Here is a 15654-nt window from a genome sequence, read left to right as displayed (position 1 = left end):
GTTATTGGTTACACCTGTGGGCTTCCTGCTGTCCTCCTCCGTGTGAGGGGTTTATGGGAGCTGGGTAAAATAAATACATTCACGTATACATAATATTTGACATTCCACAACATTGAAACTGCAGCAATTGCAAAAAGAAAAAGAAAATAAACTCAGGTGATCATATCAGTAATGTCTACGTTCCACTCTGCTGTTTTGTGCAGCGGGACCCTGCCGTTGTTGCACGCTTCCTCCCTCGGGGCGACTTACTGACGCTTCTAAATGGAACAGGGCCATCGTTTAATGGTATTGGTTACACTTATGCGTCCTTCCTGCCAGAACAAGTCCAAATGTCCTTCATGAAAAATGAAGTGATGCATGAATTAGAGTAATGATAATAAGCCTCCTGACTGTAGACTCCACTGAAGACTGAGTAGCTGCCATAATATTCACAACATCCAAACACAATAGCAAGCTAATTAATATGGACTTGATGAGCATGAGAGCATTTTTGGTGGCAGACCTTTTTCTGCTCTTACAAGTCAAATGTCCTTTGTTAAAAAGATTTATTGGGCTTCAATTATAGTGATTCGCATTTATTTAATGTTTTGAAACACTGGGGTAATGTTCAGCATTAAAATTGAAAAAAAAAAGCTATCAAAAAGACTTTGACTGCTCTATCTCCTTTCTGTCAGCTATTCCGAGGAGGAAAGGTTAGGTATAACATTAATACATCCATGTGTACCAGAGCTTTGTTACTGTGTGTGATGGTTGATTGGCTCAAAAATGTATCAGAGCCATCATTAAAATATGTGGTTACACTTGTGCATCTCCTGCTAAAACAAGCCAAAATGCCTGCTGTAAAGAAAAAAAAAAAGAAGAAAGGGGAAAACGATCTATACGCATTCTAGGCTCACTGCTCTAAAGAGAATATTGATCATGCTGCAATTGGTGGTGGTGGTGGAGAGTAAATAATTACTCTCATTACAGTAACTGAGACTCTTTATTGTGCATTTGTACAATCTGAGTATGCTAAAGTCAATAATTTATTTAGGGAGATTCGTGATTCTTTTTGCACTCGTGCTTTGAGAAAGGGAAAGATAGAGTGTCCTGGAGTTACGCTGCTCTGACACAGCGAGGAAGATTTCTCATTTCAGTTTGCTTTAAACTTCTTTTCTCCTCCTAAAGCAATTTTTAAGATTAAGTTTCCTCATAAAGAAAATGGTGTCACTTCTCTTGCAGAGCATCACTGAACTGAAGAGGGACGGGATGGTAAGGCATGTTATGACTGCTTATGATTACCAGATGAGCTTTTTCATGGTCACAGCTCTTGCTCACAGCCATTTTCAAAAGAACATCTCTTGAGAAGGTGTAAGATTTTATTTTTACATCTACTCCTTGTTATATTTAGTACAGTAACAATGCCTCTACTTTAATAATGTATTTCTCTTATTTGGTTGTGACGTGTGCTAATTGTCTTCGAACCATGATAAGTGGCTCTGATGGAAAAAACACATCACTTTTATAATGTGTAGGAGTTCATGGCCATTCAGACAATTGCGATTTCATCATGAATCAGCTAACATCTATCTTTGTCATCAGTTATATAATTTCCTTGACATGAAATTCACCACAGCATTTAGCTTAATTTTACAGCGTGATATTCCTTCAAATTAAATAAAGGCCCACATTATGAATGGCTGAAATCATTTAAAGCTGCTCTTGGCTTCAATTCAATGTCTTCACTATGGAAAGGTCCAATTATTTTTCATGTCTTATCACGCATAATTTAGAATGAGTGAGTAGGTAGGGATTAAATATTTATGGGTGTTGATGGAGACAATGGGTAATGCAGCGGGTGAATGCATGATTTGGCCACAATCACTTATTTTTTTTCTATGTTCCATTAAAATTATTTCTCCTGCCCCTTACTGAAGTGTGGGGTCCCCTGGGAGTACCAGGCCCAAACAGCAAAATTACACAGGGATTCTCCTCATAGGGATGATGAATATATATATATATGTGTATATATAACTTAATCTAGGAACACCACAGACATTTCCTGGGATACAGTGGAAGCATCACAAATAGATGGCATCTCACTGTACAGCACATGAGGAGTCGTTTTCATCTTGGCCAGCCGCATTGTAAATGGTGCCACGTTTAGCTCCATGGACATATGCAGTGTGCATTCTTCGAGTGCCACATAGCTCTTGCATTCAACAAATACCACAGATTAATATGGATGAATGACTGAGCAGTTGCCCAGATTGTACATCGACCTATCCCACGTCCTATAAATGGTAGCCTCTTGGTTCTCAACTAAAGCCATGTTACTGAGTGAAGGGACGCAGCCTCAGACTGACCATCTGCTTGTTCAATCCTACCAAGTGCCATCAGGCTTAATCTTATGTTCCATGACTATAAATTCCTCTTGGTACATAGGGGTCAATTTATGAATGCATTTACTACACAAGGTCCTCTGTCATAAAACAGCTAGCTGTTACTTTGACTAGATACAAGACTGAGGATAACAAGGAGAAGACATTTCACAGTGTTACAGTAGATGTGACATGAATTTCCTTATAATGGTGTTAAGCAAGCTACATGTTAATTGATTCAAGGTTGCGTTCATTAATATTATCTGGATGTATCCATGGTTATGAAGAGGATTCAATAAATCTACAAGGACAAATTTCTATGAAACTTTCTACAAGGACGAATGCAAACTTAGGTGTGCATCTGTCTCGTCAAGGTGAACTCATATCATTTCCTACTTGCCATTTGTATTTGCTAAACACAGGTGCAATGTCATGCAAAATGAATGCTGAAATTGCACCGCGCACAAACGCACGGTATTGTTGTCATCACTCGCGCCTCCACTGAGACTGGCTTGTGTGTGAACATAGAAGCAAATAGTGCTCTTTTCATTCTGGGTTGATATTAATGCCTCTTAATTCGTTTTCAAACCGACGAAAATCAAAGCGATTCATCCTGTACTAGTCGAACACAAGGGATAGCTCTGTTCTTTTTAACAAGCCCTACAACCATGTTTTTCTCCAGCAAGATGATGACACTCACACCTGCACACACACACAACATCCTCGTGCCTTTTTTTTTTTTAATTAACAGTGTCAACCCATGTCTTCCTCTCTCCTCGTTTTCACAATAAACAACTGGCATTCTCATTAGTGTGATTACAGAAAACCATAGCAACACTGTCCATTGTCAGCGTGGCAGAGAAACAGGTCTCCACTTCTCTGTTGCTCTGAAAAACAGCTTAAAAATGTAAATGAGGGATCATTGAAATGGTCACATTCTAGGACAGAGGCGGCTCCGTGAGCATCAGCACATGCCAGACGCAAGACACAGCCAGGGCTTCCTCTACGTAAAAAAACAAACAAACACACAAAACAAACAAACAAAAAAGAACCACAACGGGACAGAGGGAGAAGGCACAAAAAGACAAGACTGAGAGAGGACACAGAGGGGATGAAAAACAGAGAGATAACAGACAGATATGAGCACCGACTGACAGTTCGACATGGCCCCAGGACTGCAGAAGCCTATGTGATAGCAGAGGTGGAGAGCCCCCTCTGGGATGTTCACTGTACGGTAAATGAAGTGCTAAGTCACATCTGAAGCGATGCAAAGTGGAGTGATTTATTGGGTCAGCTCCACTGAGGTATGCTTTGCTACATTCCCGACACGCCTCTATCACTGACAGAGAGATTAGCAGGGGTCTCTCTCTCTCTTGGGGATATGCTTGTCTTTAAAGAAGATAACAATGGTTAGAACCCAAGGCCTCGTTCTAGTGGTATCGGAGGAGCCGTGAGTGCTGTGTCCATGTCGATGACGGCTTTTAAAGGGTTCCAGGTGCTGGAGAGGAAAATGAAAAAGAAGAGGAGAGGGCAGAGCAATAAAGAGAAAATCGTGAATCACTCTCTGGTACTGAGAAAACTGTCTTTTTAAAGGAGAGAGAGAGAGAGTGTGGGGCAGATGTACAGTAGAGTGGTAGAGACTATGACATGCTTGGCATTCATGCTGGCATTTCAACTGAAAAGCTGTTCTTGGGTGGCGTCTCTTCTGCCAGTGGAAAGCAGTGAGAATATAGTTGAGTGACATCCACTCCTCAGTCTGCACAGTGCCGCACCATGCAATGTTGCTGAGACTTGGAGTGTGTGGGGGAGGGAGGGAGAAGATGCTGGGGGGGAGGTTGATCGACGAATCTCACCCTCCGTCACAACTCTCGCCGGCTGATGGTCCGCGGGAAGAAAGATAGGGAGGTGACTGGCCCACACTGGTGGGGTTAAATAGTCCATCTCCTCTTCTTCGGACAAAAGAAAATGGGTTACGAGGAATAGGGGAGGAGGAGGAGGAGGAGGAGGAGGGGGGGGGGGTTGATTGAGATAAAATAGTTAAGGGTGGAGAATAAGTAAGAAGCACAGACAGAGAGAGACAGAGAGAGATGTGGTGAGAATGAAAAGCACCAACCAATGGATTAGAACACCTCTGACCACACCACATTCCTGGAAAATAAAGAGGAACATTATGCATCAAAGAGGATTACACTTGTGGGATTTGGACATGACCTGAGCATCAGAAGAAATTCAGGGGCACACAGGAGAAATGCTCTTCTGTACTCCTTTTTTGTCACAAAGGGTGAAATAGGATCTTTGAGAATAACAGTATCTCACAGACACAGAGGATCCCTTCTCAATTTGTATCTGGAGGTTCAGAGGTAGACAGGCCTTGTTATTCAAAAAGGCAAATCACTGCCTTACTACAAACAAGAATTACAGCCCCTCCCCTCTTTGTCTCCATACAGTATGTATCCATCCACCAACCTTTCCTCTGGCCATAAGCTAACAATACCTATTGTTAAGTTAGTCAGCAAGATGATACAGCTACGTCTGACTGTTTTGCACACTTCAAAACATTCAAGCATTTTCCTACTGAGGGTTGCAGTAATTTCAACTGAGAAGTTATGCAACCCCTCTGCATACTTTGTTAACTCGGCCCAGGACTGAAAAACTTGTTGTAGGCAAATAGCCACAATTGGTGGGCGTTGGTATGAGAGGTTTTAGTAGCTATGATGTTCACAGACAGAAACATCTCAACACGGTGAAACACTCTCTAGTAACAGTTCTCCTTGATTCCAGCACATACGTATGTGTGTGGGCAAGTAACAATGTAAAAGCATCAAAATTATGATGGTTTCCATTTGAACCATAATAGACTGAGTAATGGTTGGACTCGGACTGTAAGTGGGCAGGTAAACAGTCCATGCAGAAAGTAAATGAGGCGCCCACCAGTCTTTTTGAGTCTTCAAAACTATTGAAGTCCTGTAAGAAAGAGAAAATCCAATGCAATATCCCTGCAATCGTTTTAATGAAGCTCAGACTGCTTTGTGCTGTTGTGTAAATTTGGTGTTGCGTAAACGCTGGTCACTTTTAAGACTGCAGTCAGTAGCTTCTTAACTCGATTCTATTCTACTATACCATTGCCTGTTTACATTTAAATCCATAGTGTTAGCCAAAGGCAGCGCAGATGCTCCTATAGTGTTTGGATAACTGCTGAACTTAAGCTCTATCACATGAAAGTGGAAGGCAAAGCAGCTTTACTGGGACATGCCCCCGGAGACAAGTATTCTGCACGATTATCTGATGGAGACATATGCCTGTGGGACTGGATACAAGTTAGTGAAAGACAAAACAAAGTAAATCAAGTAGTATGAATAATGGCGTTAACAGACGGTGCCGTGCAGCTATTGTTTGCCGATCCTACTACAGCCACGGTAAATCATGTGGGAAATTATACTGAAGTATATTTGTGTTGACATATTGATTTAATGGGGCACAATCTGTTCTCTATGATAACACGTGCATAAAAAATCCTCAGAGACTCTGCACTAGGTCGGTGGCATTATTGATCACTCAGCCAGGTGCAAAAGTTTTTGATGTGACTCTCTGGTCTCTATCCATGTGATGCCTCCCTGATATTCTCTCCCTTGCATTTTCATTGACTCTTGCAAGCAAACCGCTGATATAGAATGAGATCCAAGTGGCCACATATTGTAATTTGTCACCTCGGTATGAAACTCAATTGCTTACTCATGTTAACAGGGAAAATTTGACTTTATTTTTTTATCATTAGGATCTCCGCCCTAGGGAAGGTAAGGATGAGGTCTGTTCTGTCCTGCATTTACTGCAAGTCAAGGTCAAATATTACTTCATAGCCCCTTAATGATCCTGTCATAAAACACGGAACATAGATAAAACAAACACAATTTGAAGCAATTAGATGATAGCTGAAGGAAAATACACAGTGTGATGATGACATGCATACAATACTTAAAATATTTGCAGCTGCTCACAGAAGACAGACAGAGCAAGAGAGAGAGAGAGATCGGTTTCTAAACCAACATCTTGAAAGTATCTATTCACACGTAGACTGAATTGAATTCATGAGGTTAGTGCTAGGGGCCATGGAAGTTTCTCAATTTCACAAAGATGAAGCTGTGAAAGTTTAGTCTAGATATAATAATAATAATATATGTATAATATTATGCAAACAGATATAGAATAAAAGTCAATCACAGTGCTAGACAATCACACTTTAAGTGGGATTAATTACATAGCTGGCTGACACACAAGGGAGCTGGGGGTGGCAAGAAGAAAGCAGCATCTGGATGTACGTATAGTGCAGATGAATCACTTCTGAGGTCTGAGATGTGTTTTTTTTCCCTGCATCAAAAGTCTCTTAATAGTTTCTTAACAGCAGGTCAACTACACGCAATTAAATGCACCTGCACAGAATAATCATCTTATTAAAATGATTGGATCAGCAGGGGAAGTGTGCTGCCAAATTGTTAAACAGATTATCCCCATAATGAGTTTATTTGTGCAGTGAGAGCGCATTCATCTATCCTCAGCCCACAGCATGACAGATACAATTCTCATCAGCAACAAAGGTGAAGCTTCTTTTTTCTCAAAATAATAGGGATAATTCAAGTAGTGGTTATTACTCTTGACAGCCGAGTGCCAGTTAATTTAATGATGAAAATATTCAGATTTGTTCAAATCGCATCCCATTTAAGTCTTGAAGCAATAAAAGCCAAGGTGAAATCATTTGGTGGGTGAAAAGAGCTGGCACTAAAGATAGATATAAAATCATCCTTGATGTAGAAGTCTCTCAAAACAATACCAGTTCATGTAAATTTGACAGAGAAAAAAAATATAGCTTTGATTCTGGAGCGATGGAATCAATACAGCATCTGCCGGGCTTGTGCTTAGTGTAAACACTCTTGTTTCCTCTGTGGCTTGTTTTTGTTCTGTACACCCGGTGTTTTCGAAGGTGTTTAACATGGTTGTTAATCAGAGTGGCTCCAGGGTCGTGCGTCTGTCCGCACCTCCCACTTAGAGCGGAGGAATGTGCGTCCATTTGTTTGTGCATGCAGAGCATCTCCATGGACATGCACAGAGCTTTACATACAGTACAACCTTTAAGTGATTAGTCCCTTTAAGGAGAAGCTACTAGTGCAAATCAAATGAACGGATACTAAAGCGGTTTAAAAGCTAAACTGTTAGTGATTTGCAGTTGGTTCAACTTAAAATACGTTTTCCTGCAGTCCTAAAAATAGGAGTTGACTGCTAATTGGTTCAAAGAGGGGACTCAAGAGAATATCAAGATTCATCATGGAGTGCGCTGTTTTCATTATTATAAAAGGAAACAACCCTGGCTTCAAGATGCACAAGTTTCCATCCCATAGAGGAGTCTGGGGGGAGATTTCACCCTTAAACAATGTGCGCTAGGAAGTCTGTTAATATGCTAATGATGTTTATTTAAGTGCTTCATTCTACACAGAGCAGAACAGGTATTAAAAACTTCGATATGGTCAGGAAATGAAGTTTAATTTACTCAAAATGAATAAAAAATTCTGTATGATGTTTTTACAGTGTATCTGAGATGCTTCTTGACCTTTAGCAGCATCGAGGTCCGTGAAGCAACTTCTTTCTTTCCTGTGGTTGACTCCTCAAGATAAATGCTCTCCTCCAGAGGGACGGGATATTGGAACGCTTCAAAACATTGGCTACCTGGCACATCAATAGTCAACCTCAAATCAATGTTTCACAGGGGCTGCATTTAAATGAGAAAATCTAATCTATGGCTTCTGAATAATTAAATTGGGTTTTCATACTGTGGTGTGCCAAAAAATAAAATAAATAAAAAATAACAGAATCCAAGGTTATCTCCTCCTAAATGGACTGAAAGGGCAAGTCTGCAATTCAAAGCGGAGTAAAATGGTACGGTCTGTAAAAATGTCTAGAACTTTGCCGGATGCTCAATGGACACTTGAAAGTACAGTTTCATCTTGAAAGGTCTTGGAAGCACTTTTGTCAGATAAGTCTGTCTGAGCGTTTGGCAGCAGAGTCTATTGTAGATGGAAATGGGACGAGGATCCTCTTTCCACTCCCCCTTTGTTGCAGATTAAGACAAAGCAGAGCCGTCTGGCCGGGCAGACAGGAGCCACCTATAGCCTCCAAATGCAGGATGAGTCACTTGGAACATTCCGGAATGGATTTCAACACCCCCTACCCTCCCCCTCCCACCCCCCCAGCCTCAACCCCCCACACCCCCTTGTTTTTAATTACACACTATCCTATTCCTGTCTCAGGGCGTGAATTCCACAAGTATTCTCAAGCAGCTTGGATGCACGTCAACTTACGGCTAACTGGAAACGCTTAACGCTTTTCAACATGTCCAATCTGTCATTGGTGCAAACGCACAAAAGCTAAAGCATTCATGCGTGCACACACACACACACAAACACAAACACACACACATACATACACAAACACCATTTCAATAGCATCGGTTGCACTCAGCCGGGCCAAGTTATCTCAGGTCAGTAATTGAGATGTTATCTTCACAGGAGAGGATGCACTCCTGGGATCATTCAACACGGCCTCACCACTCATTTCCATTTGAGCTGAATCAGCTCTCTCTCTCTCTCTCCTCCTGCTCCCGTAGTGATTAAAGCATCTCACCACTGTGGGCTGGTGGCAAACCTGCTTCCGCTCGATGAGTAAGTGGCAACTTCAATACGGCGGTGTTGTGCGGTGGAGATCTGACCACAATAAACAATGATTACCCTGCCGGTGCTCAGGGCAGGGGATCGCCTTCACTTTGTTTTCATGAGGGAAATGTGCACGTCAGCAGCCCTGTGTGGTTGCTTTGGGGTGGGGTGGGGGTGTGGGGAGGAGGGGGGGTTTGAATCATGATATGCTCACAAGGAACATATACTCTGATGGTTTTTTTTGTGGCGTATGTTTGGCGTATCTGAGTGCAGACTGACAAATAAACAAAGTCACATACGATTACAGTGTGTCTACCAGTTCTGCAGGTTCAAGCTCACCTTGGTTGCAGGTCTTGCCCGTGAAGCCGGGGTGGCACTTGCACTTATTGGGTCCCACGCAGTCTCCGTGCTTGCAGCCAGGCTGGCACACAGCTGTTCGGGAAAGATTCAAAGAGAGACAGATCAGTGCAGCACCCTGGCAGACTTCTTGTACCAGATCAGGATGACAAAGCACTTAATCCTACTGCTTCTTGACTTCCACAACCCCTTGGCTGTAAATGATCTATTTACTCCACATTAAAGCAATAAGACAGCATGATGCCTCATTCATATAGGGAATGTGTTTGTTTGTTTCTCCTTGTGCGACAGTGTTATTATCAATGACTAATGATAATAGAGCAGCCATTTTCAGCTAACCAGATTATATATAGCATTTTTTTTTCACATTGCACAACACTGACTCTTGGGGAAGTTTTATTGCGCACACTGATATTAAATCATTTTAGGCTCTGTGAGATAAATGAGAAGTTTGACCTTTTACCACCGGGTAAAAGTTTTGATTTTTCTGAGTTTAAAATGCAGCAGCACTGATATTTTCCCTGGAGCAATCAGTCAATAAGACTTACCTTGACAAATAATATTTCCCCCTTTAGACTGAAGCTGAAACAATTAGAGAACCAAAATAGAAGATTATAATTAGTGCCTGTGTTAAGAGCTGCCCTGCACTTGGTACTCTGTGTGGGGATGGTGATATTTTGAGTGCGTACAGAGATGGTAGTTGCAGGAGCTATACAGCTTGTGTTCAGTCTCAGCAAGCTGGAGGCTTGCCCTCCTTATCTGACTGTGCTTACTGCAGCTTGCTGCTAAGCATGTCTGAATCATGGGGCCTCAGCCAAGTGTTACTAATTTTCATTAAAAGCTTCATTAATTCTGTCATAATACAGTGCAATCAGAGGACTTAATTATCACTGTGGTGGAAGTGGAAGTACGTGTACAGTATGTGTGTGTGTGTACGTGTGTTTTTGAGAGAGAGAGAGAGAGAGAGAGAGAGAGAGAGAGAGAGAGAGAGATGCTGGGGAAGAGTACTTTTCATATCGGCTAGTCGCTGTATAGAGGTGTGATGGTGTGCAACGCTGCCTCCTGTTTCTTCGTGTGACCTTTGGCTTCAGCTCTACTACTTAACAGATTTTAGTTCAATTTGATGGCAACTTGGTTCATAGGGCAAAAGAAAAACAAATTAGTAGATGTTCAGACTGAAAATAGCTCTGCATTAAAAAAAAAAAAAAAACAGCTAGAGGCTGTGTTGAGGTGGGCTGTGGAAGGTCTGGGTGAGAATATGAAAATAATCCAGGGAGTTTGATAAAATAAAGCCATGATTAATTCATAAATATATTTTTAAAGGCTTTCGAGAGGCACAGTGGTTTACATTACTGAAGAAGTCTGGTAAGCTTTTTTCTTTGTCTTTGTTGCAGGGTAAAATGGTAGAATAGCAATATTCACATTACAAAGTCGTTTGCGAGAAATGTGCTAAACACACAGTATTCATGTGGCTAACATGATGGTGCCAGATGACAGTGGAGAAAAAGTTGGGGTAGATTAAAACTTTTTCTTGGTCTTTGACCCAGCATCTGTTATCTGGCGAGCTCTGCATCAGGACCACTACTGAGCCAACACAGTCCATCTTGGCACTTTAAAAGCACTTCATATTCTTGGCCCTTCACTTAAATTGTCACAAATTTCCATTGCTCCTGGTTTAATCTATCAGTAGAGTCAACATCAATCTGACTTCTCCCCCCTATTCTTATATTTCTGCAATACAATTCTGTTTACTGTGTATTCAATCCCAGTATTTGCCACTTATGGATGAAGTTACACTGTCATACTGAGTGGTCTATTTTAGATAAACTGCTGTAAACGTTTGACCACACGGTGCCTTTGCAACTCTGAGATGTGTTTATATTGCAGAACGTAATGTGATTGTGTGCGTCTCCACTGAATTGTGCGGCCTTAGTGGAGAAGTCAGAAGTGTTTTCTGTTTTATAGTGACTTTCATGAATGAAATAGGATAAGAGCCATTTTAACATTGACTGAGGGACACATAATAGAGCTAAAGAAGAAAGAGTTGGATAATCTTCTCTACGTATGAAATACATACATTGAGAATTAGGTTATGTAACCCACATGGTTACTAAACCCATTTTTGTAGTTTAGATGTAGTACCCCGTTTCCCCACTTGGTGGCGCAGCACCCCTGCGAGTAATCGCCGACGCATTGAACGTGCCCCCGAACGTGACCTGTGCATGATCACAGTGTGCACCGTCCGCCATCTTAGATCAAGCTGAGACACCGAGCAGAGCGGTCGCACATGAACCGAGCTGAAGTAACGGGGTATGTAAAGTGAACAAAACCACGCTAAAACATCAGTAACTCTCGAGCAAAACCTTCATAAGTCTTCTGTTTATCAGGCAGAGTCGTTACGAGCGTGTGTGAAGGAGCGGGAGGCTGAGTTTACCGTGTTAAGTGTCCCTGAGAACTCCGGTAAGAAAATGCTAAGTTGCTGAGCAAGCCTCAGGCTAGTTGTTGCTATTAGCATGATAAGATAAAGTTCCTGTGACTGAAATATGTTCATAAAAACCAGTCGGAGTCCATGCTAAGTTCATGCTATGTTTCGTTAAGGTTTTAAACCTACTCTGGTACCTGCTGTATCATTGTGTATATTGAAAACGAGCTGTAAAAAGATCGCTAACAACCTAGCGCGAAGCTAATGCTAGTCGCCGCTATGCTAATTCTGGGTGTTACCTGCTAAAGGTGATATGAATGCTAATGGTGAAGCTATCTAAGCTAATGTGTGCTAGCTGGTTAAGCTAATGAGCCTTTACTGTGACTTGAGATGAGAAATGGAGACAGCTATGGTACAGAAATGTGGTTAAATGATACCGGGTCATGCTAATTATTTTTCCGGTCATTGAGATGAATGTATTCAGTGTTTTTGCACTAGTGATGGTTTAATATTTATTCTGTTAAAAAGAATTTATCCTGTTTAGAGTTTATACTGTAACTTTATGGTTAAAAACAGATAAAAAGCTATGGTTAAAAGATAAATATTGTGTTAAAAATGTAAATTCTGATTTATTGAGCTGTTTATAAATATAAATAGAGCTTTATTGAAATAAATAAGGTGATTTATGTTGAATTATAAGTTCATGGTAAATAATAGTCATGGTAAAAGTACTTATACTGTACTGTAAAAAATATGCAGTCTCATTTAAAGCATTTAAATGCAGAGTATCCTTTATTTGGGTATTTATGTGAAAGAATTAGAGTGAAAAGTGAAAGTAGAAAGATGTCAATTGAATAGAAAGTAATGATTATTTGTTCTACACTCTCTGTGTAGACTGGTTTTTGTTCGACGGATTAAGACTTTGGATCCAGAATTCCGAGCCAAGGGTTCGGTGGCGAGCCAATCCAGCGAGAGAAAGATTCAGACGGAGCGGGTCCCAGCCTGGCCAGCTGTGAACCCAATCCGAGGAGCCCCGACATCGATTCACTTCACACAGATAAGAACCCATACACAAATCTACCCGGGTAGTAATTGAACATTGGACTGAACATTACACAGAACATAAACGCAATTGAACCCTGAACTCTGACCTTCGAAAAAGAGAAGGATGGACAATTTTCTTTGAACTTTTTTATTTTTTTATTTTGACAAATTAAAGAGCTCTATTTTTCTGTATTTTATTTTATTTTATTATTTTCATTCATTGCAATTCAATAATTGTGACAATAAATTGTTCACTATTACCAGCTCTTACGAACCTAGAGAATGTAGTGTTATTGTTATTAGCCAGAAAGACTACAGGCGCTACATAAAACTTGGCGAGCCAGCCAGGAGTTGGTGGTTGAACAGTTGACATTTTCTTTTGCTTTCATTGAAAAAAAAAAAAACGAACTGAAAAAAAAAACTTGTGTTGATCTAAGTGATAATATGGATGTTATTAAGGCTGAAAATGTGAAGGTACCAAACTCAGTCTTAGTTGACGGTTTAACTGGTGAAGAGATAGACAACGAGGTCTTTGATTACTTAGGACAGTGCGGTCCTATTGAGAGGTTAATCAAAGTGAGCAGTTCAGAAGCTATCGTAGAGTTCAAGTCAGGTGAACCCATTCACTTTCTGCAGAGCAGCTTGCCCTGCAAGAGACCCACAAGGAACCCAAACGTCGTTAACAGCATTCAGTCTCTCTCTGACTTTTATGCAGCTGACAGAAGTTCAACCCTGACACACACTTATTTAGCTGAACTGAAAGATGTTGCTAAGCTAAGTGGTGCTGACTTTGAGAAAGTTTTGCTTGATGAGTTGACCAGAATCCGTGAGTCTACGAAACCCCAGACAGTTGAACCAGGTACGTCTGAAACCGATCACGGATCTCCGTTGACCAGTGACTCGACCTCAACACAGCTAGTGACAAACCCGACCCAAACTCCTGTTAAAAGGGTTACTGACGAAACTCACTCACATGAACATGACTCTTTTTCACTGCTTGTAGGTGCAGAGGCTCTCCCCTCACCTAAGAAACCAGGTTTGTACTTACCCTCTGAGCATCTCAGTACCCCTGAAGTCCAAAAGGTAGTTGTAGAACATGTCATTAGGAGTGGTGATGTGGCTTCCCAATACCATGGTCATACCAGGCTAAGGTCCTTTTCTGGGAAGACTCCCTGTCCCAGCTTAGAGTCTGACTATGATGCATGGCGCAGTACTGTTGACTTCTTTCTTGCTGATCCTTCCATGTCTGACAAACTCACTGTCAGAAGAATAGTAGAAAGCCTTCTTCCACCCGCAGCTAATGTCGTCCAGCATCTTGGACCGAGCTCCAGTCCACATGACTATCTCAGTCTTCTTGATTCAGCATACGGCATCGTGGATGATGGAGACGAGCTTTTTGCTAAATTTCTGAACACAAACCAGAACTCAGGTGAGAAACCTTCCAGCTACCTGCAACGGCTGCAGGCAGCTTTGAGCAAAGTGGTTAAGCGAGGTGGTATTGCCACTGTTGACTCAGAGCGCCAGCTCCTTAAGCAATTTTGCAGGGGTTGTTGGAACAACAGTCTCATCACAAGTTTACAGTTGGAGCAGAGGAAGACCAACCCCCCCTCATTCTCCGAGTTGCTCCTTCTTTTACGCACAGATGAAGACCGCCAAGCTGCAAAGTCAAACAGAATGAAACAGCACTTAGGGTTTTCTAAAGCCAAAGTCCAGTCGAACCCTCTCTCTGTCAACGACTGTACCCTTGATGGTTCTGACATGGCAGCTGCAGCATCTGTGACTTCTTCTCTTGAGACCAGTAAACTCGAACAGCAAATTGCTAAACTACAAGCACAGGTAGCTTCACTCAAAACATCTTTGAGCAGCAACTCAGCTCAGTCTTTTCCTAAGTCGAACAAGAAAACAAAACCAAAGACCCCAACTGAACCAAAACCCTCACTTCCAAGTGAGTGTACTTCTGAAAAAAGACCCAGACCAGGCTACTGCTTCAAGTGCGGGCAGGACGGCCATATCGCGCCCTCTTGCAGCAACGAGCCTGACCCTGAACTAGTTGAACTAAAACGAAAAGAGTTCCGGCAGAAACAACAAGCATGGGAACAACAGAACAAACATCATTTAAACTAACCTCAGTTCCTGTTGAGGGACTCACAGGAACTGAAACGAAGCGTGCATGTCCCAAAACTGATCCATCCAATCAAGCATCGGTTCACTCTCAAAACCTTGAGCATCACATCAAGCTTCCAAGAGGACTTGTAGGGAACAAATGTACTGCTAACATCAAAGTGGCAGGAGTTGAGTGTAGTTGTCTTCTTGACACTGGTTCTCAGGTAACCACGGTGTCCACTTCTTTCTACAACAGCCATCTGACAGAACATCCCATTCAACCACTCAATGGTCTTGATGTTGAAGGTGCCAGTGGTGCCATAGTTCCTTACTTGGGTTATATCCCTCTTGTCCTGAAGTTTCCAAAGGACTTTGTCGAATCTGAACCTGAAGTCGCTACTTTGGCGTTGGTCGTTCCAGATATACGCACCAACTGCGAGCTTCCTGTACTAATAGGTACAAACGCTCTTGATGTCATGTATGACGAGCATTGTCATGAAAAAAATCCAAATGACCTTTCACCTGTTTATGGCTTTCGACAAATCCTTCACACCCTGAAGCTCAGGAAAGAGGTAAGTTCCACCGGGAAAATCGGCTTGATGACCCTGAAAGGCAGAGAACAGAGAGTGATACCTGCACAAGGGAGAGTGCTTCTCGAGGGATTTGCTAA

The 15654-nt window shown here is 41.8% G+C and overlaps 1 protein-coding gene across 2 annotated transcripts in view; it reads right to left on the bottom strand.

Moving 5' to 3' along the window:
• Window positions 1–15654, bottom strand: part of npnta (nephronectin a) — a 60313-nt gene that overhangs the window by 18061 nt on the left and 26598 nt on the right. For both annotated transcript variants that reach the window (XM_083974296.1, XM_083974297.1), the window contains exon 3: window positions 9398–9490. In XM_083974296.1, coding sequence (XP_083830422.1) covers window positions 9398–9490 — 93 coding nt within the window. The remainder of the gene's footprint in view (window positions 1–9397; window positions 9491–15654) is intronic.

Source organism: Trachurus trachurus (genome assembly GCF_905171665.1).
Source record: "Trachurus trachurus genome assembly, chromosome: 1".
Taxonomy (NCBI): Eukaryota; Metazoa; Chordata; class Actinopteri; order Carangiformes; family Carangidae; genus Trachurus; species Trachurus trachurus.
This window is presented reverse-complemented; position numbering and strand designations above follow the sequence as displayed.